Below are 6570 nucleotides of genomic sequence, written 5' to 3' on the forward strand. Positions count from 1 at the left end.
AATGAGATGGTGGCTAAATAAATTTGAGCGACACAACACAATATAACAGAGTTGCCTTACTGGCATCAACTTGCATGGTAAAAACATGGCAGGTTTATTTCCTCTTTTCCAAGTGGCAAAATTGAAGGCATTGTGCTCTAAAAAAACAATCTTGCCTTAGTCCGAATGTCCTCTCTCTTGCATCTTATAGTTCTATCTCCAACATGGCAATATATACTGTTCATTTTGATTTAGTGTAATAAATTAGTTAACTCGTCTGATCTTCGCTACGACGTGGATCGATTTTTTTTTTATACCAAAAAAAGTTGTTCATGTAGAATAAAATAATTTTGGTTGTGAATTCAAAATTTGAAGCAAAAGTTTAATAAAATTGATTGAGATTTTTATTCATAGATAAATATTAAAAACAAATATTAACACCAACTAAAGACAAGTTAAGAATCTGAAAAACATAAATATTAATAAAATTGAATGAGATTTTTATTCATGGATAAATATTAAAAACAAATGTTAACACCAACAAATATTGTGATTAAGAATTTAAAGTATATAACCATCTAGTAGGCGGTTCAATAGTAAAAGTTTGAGACTAAGGGGTTTACTCCCCCCTGTGGTCTCAGGTTCGAGTCATGTAGTTGCTAATATGATAGCCACTGGAAGCTTACATGGTCGTTAACTTCAAAGCTCTTAGAATTAGTCAAGGTACTTGCAAGCTGGTCCAAACACCCACGTTAATAAAAATTAAAAGAATTTAAAGCATGCGTTTAATATTAAGGTTTCTATGTGCCAATAAAGGTTAAAATAAAATATTAGTGACAACTAAAGATCAGGTCACGAACTATTTAGTAAAATTATTAAACTTGGCTCGACTTGATAGGTTAACTTAGAGGCCCCTTAATCCAAGTCCTTGTTTGGTTTGGCCTTGGTTTCAAATCATATCATGTGAGAGTTGATTTAAAAAACACCTAGTTGATTTTATGAGTTCACCCGCAACTCAAGCAAAACCTAGTTTGATTAAAAAGAATCCTAGATATTGTCTTTTTATTTTTTTTAAAAAATTATTAATATAACAATGTTATGGGTTAACTCAGATCTTTACGTGTGGCTTCACAACTTTGTCAACTTAGCCAAAACCCAGTTTGCCTTTTAAAAAAAAATAAAAACAATTTTCATATAATATTTCTTTTATAAAAAAAAATTATAACAATAATATTTTGGATAGACTCGGGTTATTGATAAGCACCTCAAATGCCTAAGGTTGAGTGCCTAGGTTTTTTTTTTTTTGTATGAAGATAAATGACATGTTGTCTATTTTTTTTTAATTTTAAGAAAGTTGAGAATGCGTCTTCTTGAAATCAATTTTTCAACCACCTTTATGGAGGTTAAAAAATAGAGGTCCAAGTTTTTTTCACATAAAAAACTTATTTTCAACTTATTTTTACATGAAAATACATAAAAAATACCTTAAAAATGTTGATAAACTTTTGCCAACCTCAAAACACCCTAAATCACTCTAAAAAATAAAAATCAACGGATTAAAAAAAAGCTAAACAAATCCCAATTTAATTTTTTTAACATGTTTATAAGAAAACACCATCCATATTGAACTCCTCTTGTAAACTCTTGTAAAATTCATAAAATTAATAAGGTAAATACTATGGTAAGTGAATATATGAATTTAAAAGTAACTTTAGATTGTGAGAATTTCAAATAAAATATTTATGTATTAGTTTAAAAATAAAAATATGAAAAATAGAGGGAAAAACAAAGAAAAGCATATAAAAATCAAATAAAGAGATAAAAGAGGAAATCAATGTTTTAGGATATAATATAATAAAATTTGATGTAATCAGTTAAAACTCGGCTTTAAAAATACATTTGAATCTCAGAAATATGACTTGACAAACATAAAAGATACAATGTAAACTTATAATTTGAAAATTGATAAACAAGTGATAATACAGAGAATTTTCATAAATTTGAACCGCAAATATTTAAAAAAATATTTTGAAATTTTGAAATAAATTAATACATGGTTTTATGCGCAAATGATTCGAACCAGTGATATAAACCCTGCGCAAAATTACGTAGCTTTTTCAATTCAGAAAGGAACAAAATTTGAGGAAAACTTGTATTATAAATAGGTATGGAATTTCCCAATGAATTAGTAAAAGATCTAGAAAATTTAAGTAGATAAAACAGTACAATTTTTTGGTGTAAAAATTACATGTTATCTAATTTTATGTTATCAAGCATAACTCTTAATTAAACCATTAGATCAAGTTGAAATGTTATGATTAACCTTCTAAAACATAACTCTACCTTGATTTAAAACTAGATGTTGGAAAGATTTTTTGATAATATAAATATCAAGTAATAATATAGAAAACTAGCACTTGAGCTCATTAACGACAAAACTATAAACACACCTAAAATCTCCTCCCTCACTAAAAGACCTGAGAGTGTAGCTGGTTCATGAGGGAAAGGCTGAATGTTCTTGAAGGAAGTGTTAACACTAGAGTGGTAGGAAGCTTTTTCATCAGCTCATGAAAGCTTTCTTCACACTCCTTTGATCATTTCAACACTATTTCGACCTTCTTAGAATCTACAAATATTTCTTTTGTGGATATGATATGTCTTAAAAAAACACTTTTTTTAGCTGAAATTCATATTTTTCAAGCTTGGCATACAATTTATAATTCTTTAGCGTCTACAATACATGTCTTATATGTTATTTTTTCTACATTTTCTCATAGCTACTGAAAATTTTATATGGTCTTTTCCGAACTTTGATTGATTTAAAATTTTAACCCAAAATAAAAAAATATGTTAGGAGATCACGTAAAATTTCAACCTTATTTGATGGTCGTATTGAGAGTTATACTTGATAGAGTAAAATTGGTCAATTGGTGATTTTACACCAAAAATCTAAATTTCTGTTTTCCATCCTTACATGGATTATATCAATTATCCCATTAAATCCCCGAGATCATTTTCTTATTTCAAAATATATTTAGTTTGCCTATTTATCATTTATTTCGTTAACAGATTTATTATTATTTCACGATAACGTTATCGATTTTTAACCAGGATTTACATCAATGCTTTTCCATCTAATTCTTTCTTAATTATTATTCCTTATTTTCTTTATGATTTCTCAGAATTATCTCCTCGTTCTCAAAACACATTTATTTAAAAATTTTCTAATTCTTTTATCTATCAAAACTTGTTACTAGTCTCACCAATGTTTTGAATTTTAAAATAAATTTCTTAGTTCTCATTTTCACTTTATCATTGCCTTTAAATTTACTTACAAGGGTCATCCTCTCTATTTATACATCACATGTATTTTTATTTTCATCATTTATTTATCTTTTCTCATCATGAGTTTTCATTATTTATAGAAGTCTTATTATCTTCGACTCCATGTTTACACGTTTACACGAGGTTTTATAAACAAAATTTCTTATTTAAATAATAAAATCCTTTTTCTAAAACAAAATAGTAAAACCAACAAAAAAAAAACCCAACCCAAACATTTTCAACCCGATAGACCCGGTTTATTGGGCTTTATTTTGAATGAAACAAAAGCGGGAAAGCAAATGCTAGTAAAGAAGAAAATCGAAAGAGAGAGTGTGAGAGAGAAATGGAAGAAACGATATCTGAATTTAGCAAAAGCGTAGGCAGCTTCTGCAACCACCTCCAGTCTAGCTGCGACGCTCTCAAACAATCCATCGACCGCCGCCCCATCCCTCTCGGTAAACACCACCCCACCCTTCCCCTTCCGCCCCCCTTCTTTTTCCTTCAACAATTTAAACAGTACATTATCTTCTTCTTTTCCAGATTCGGCTTCATCTACATATATCCAGTGCTTAAACAGAAGAGTAGCGAGCGCAAGCAGCGATCTCAACTTACTAGAATCGATGTCATTTGGTACCGTTTCTTTTGAGGAATTATTAGGTCATTGCAATGAAGTTTACAAGAACAGTGATAATCGTATTCTTGATATTCAAGATCGTCTCAGGAGCTTTGGTTATGTTCCTGCTGGTACTTTCATTTTTTACTCTGTTTATTATTTGTGTTTGAGCCTTTAGGAAATTACGAAAAATAAGTTCTTTTTCTTAAAAAAAATTGGGTTTTTTTTTAAATAATTTAAAACTGATAAAATTGATAATGAATAGTCATGTAATTGGAAATGATGCAGAGAAATCAAGGATGGTAGAAAGTAGTGTTTTTGGGTTTTGGATTTTGTTTCATGATTTTTTATCAAATTAAGAAATGTAAGTAAAAGGCCGCATGTTGGATTGAGATATGCGCATTTGTAACTGTAAATGCTGTTTCTGTCTGAAATTTTATGCACATCTATGACTTGTGTTGATTGCTTTTTTTCTTTTATTAATTGTTTTGCTTTTAGAAGTTGAGATTGATGATGAAGCGGATTTGAGTGTATCGATGGCGCTAGGTTTAAACTTGAAGGATGAAATGGACCCTTCTGCAGCTTATAATGAACCGGTGTCTGTGGCAAGTTCAATCATGAAGAGTTTGGAAGAGGATCCTTTGTATCCTTGTTTTATACTATCGCTGTTTCATTACTTCTCTCCTTGTTTCTTTAACATGGAGGATTGGAACTTTTTTTCTATTCTTTTCCATGTTCCTGGCAAAGAGTGAACTGATAAGAAGGGTTTGTTAGGATTTGATTGAAGAAATTCTGGGTCATTTTCATTATCGCATTAAAGTGGATGAGAATTTTGTTTGCCTTGATCTTTTTTTTAGAATGGACGAGACGTTGAGCTTAAAGAGTCTTGGGCTTTCAGATGTCTGTCTTGCCACTTTAGCAGCTGAAGGTAGTCTCTTGCCACTGCCCCATAGATGTGGTTGATGCTCTAGCACTGTTATAATTCAATTTCAGATTGAATGAATTGCAAAATCATATACTGATTTTGCTCTATGTGTGGTGGCTAGATGGATTTCTTGCTGTAATTACTTAAGAGTACATTGTACAAGTCTGCCTACTACATCGCTGATTTGTGCTTTCTACTAATTTCACCTTTCATTCTCTGCAGCTAACAGTAAGATAAATGATCCCGATATATCTATGAGAGACACAAAGAAGTAAGTTGTTGAACTTGTATTTTGTGCTTCGCAAGGAACTTTCAGTCTTTCCTTTGCACATTCTAAATTGTTCATGTTTTAGGTATTATGGTGACAAATTACACAACGTGAAGAGTCTGGACCAAAATACTGCAAACATGGGAGTAATTGAAGGTAGAAAGCTGTCATTGAGATTTAGCTATTAAAGGTTTTTCATGTCATTCCATGCAATTTTCCAATGAAACAATACAAAGCACCAATGGGTATGTGGTTTTCCTTCGTTGTAAAATCCAGGTGAACTGGAACCAGCTGAAGCTCTTAGGGCTGTTGTGAAGGCTTCAAAGGATGATTATGAAAGTCTTCCTTCCTACATGAAAAGTCTAACATCATGGGAGGTATGGATGACTAGTTTCCGTCCTTAAGATTGAGCTGATGTTGTTCGATCTGTCCATTCCAACTGAATATATTCAAGATAGCCTTTCTTTGAATCTTGACTGTAAAGGTTGCTTCATGACAATTGTACTGAATGCTGAGGAGCTAGTTTCCATGTAGCACTTCATTTTTCCTAATGGTCTTATAGTTGAAACTTGAAATAATATCAGTAGGCTTTTTGAAATGCTTCTGCTTTTCTGTCCTTAGTAAGCTGGAGTTGGTACAAAATTTCTCGAAGTATAATTGGACGGCAATGAGGTTTCCTTGTATTGGTTTGGAGACAGCATTTTACACAATTATACCAATACATAGGATTGATAACCAGCTCAGTTAACGTTGGGTTTTCCCATTTATGACGTTCTTGATATTTTGCTGTGCTTGAACTTGCAGGATCTGCTTACTGCCGTTGAGAAAATTAACTCCAGCCTGAAGAAGAAGGATAAAACAAAGGGAAATAATTATTTCCGCCAAAATGAAATCACATCAATGGATTTAGGTATGTATTGTCATCTCGCTGTTATATACATTTCATTACTGGTTTGCCAGACATTTTTTTCCATTTCGATGTTAGAGATTGATCAACAAAGGTGGGACTCAAACTTGAGATCTCACCCATAGAAATATAGAGGGTAAGCATTTGAAGTTGTCGTTTTTCTAGCTGCAGTCCATTGACGACTCACGTTTTGCTTTGGTGTTTTTTGCTTGTTTTAGGGCCTAAAGCAAGAACTTATTTGCTGCTGCTCACACGCATGAATCAGCTGGCTGTTGAAACTGTTGATGGTTTGATATCCTATAAAGTTCTATAGACGGGATATGATCCATTTCGCATACAACTGGTTTAGTCTATTAAACCAACTGTGCCTTCAATTTTTATGAAAATTTTCTGCAATTTGAGAATGTTATAAACCAAATAAATAATGGGGTGTGTATTTAAAATTATGATAATCCTATTAATATCAAATCAAAACAAGTTTTATTATCTAGAAAAAATCAACAAAAAATGATGAATAATGAATTTTTTTTTTAAAAAAAAACAAGAAAAATCAA

General features: G+C 31.3%; 1 protein-coding gene across 2 annotated transcripts; it reads left to right on the forward strand.

The window, feature by feature from the left end:
- Window positions 1-3597: 3597 nt before the first annotated feature.
- Window positions 3598-6462, forward strand: LOC133677646 (uncharacterized). Of its 2 annotated transcripts, none has more exons than XM_062099762.1 (9): window positions 3598-3758; window positions 3844-4047; window positions 4415-4559; window positions 4774-4844; window positions 5064-5112; window positions 5195-5265; window positions 5386-5486; window positions 5914-6019; window positions 6235-6462. In XM_062099762.1, the coding sequence occupies exons 1-9, from the start codon at window positions 3647-3649 to the stop codon at window positions 6327-6329; spliced, it is 954 nt and encodes a 317-aa protein (XP_061955746.1). In that variant the 5' UTR covers window positions 3598-3646; the 3' UTR covers window positions 6330-6462. The 2 variants fall into 2 exon arrangements, with proteins under 2 accessions (XP_061955746.1, XP_061955747.1); XM_062099763.1 differs by having other exon boundaries at window positions 4418-4559.
- The last annotated feature ends 108 nt before the right edge of the window (window positions 6463-6570 follow it).

This window comes from Populus nigra, chromosome 17, assembly GCF_951802175.1.
Source record: "Populus nigra chromosome 17, ddPopNigr1.1, whole genome shotgun sequence".
Taxonomy (NCBI): Eukaryota; Viridiplantae; Streptophyta; class Magnoliopsida; order Malpighiales; family Salicaceae; genus Populus; species Populus nigra.

Excerpts from the sequence above, each read along its gene's own strand:
- LOC133677646 (XM_062099762.1), top strand. The coding sequence starts at position 3,647 with ATGGAAGAAACGATATCTGAATTTAGCAAAAGCGTAGGCAGCTTCTGC. Across the intron at positions 4,048-4,414 it reads CTTTGGTTATGTTCCTGCTG|AAGTTGAGATTGATGATGAA; the intron begins GTACTTTCATTT and ends TTTTGCTTTTAG. Across the intron at positions 5,113-5,194 it reads TCTATGAGAGACACAAAGAA|GTATTATGGTGACAAATTAC; the intron begins GTAAGTTGTTGA and ends TTCATGTTTTAG.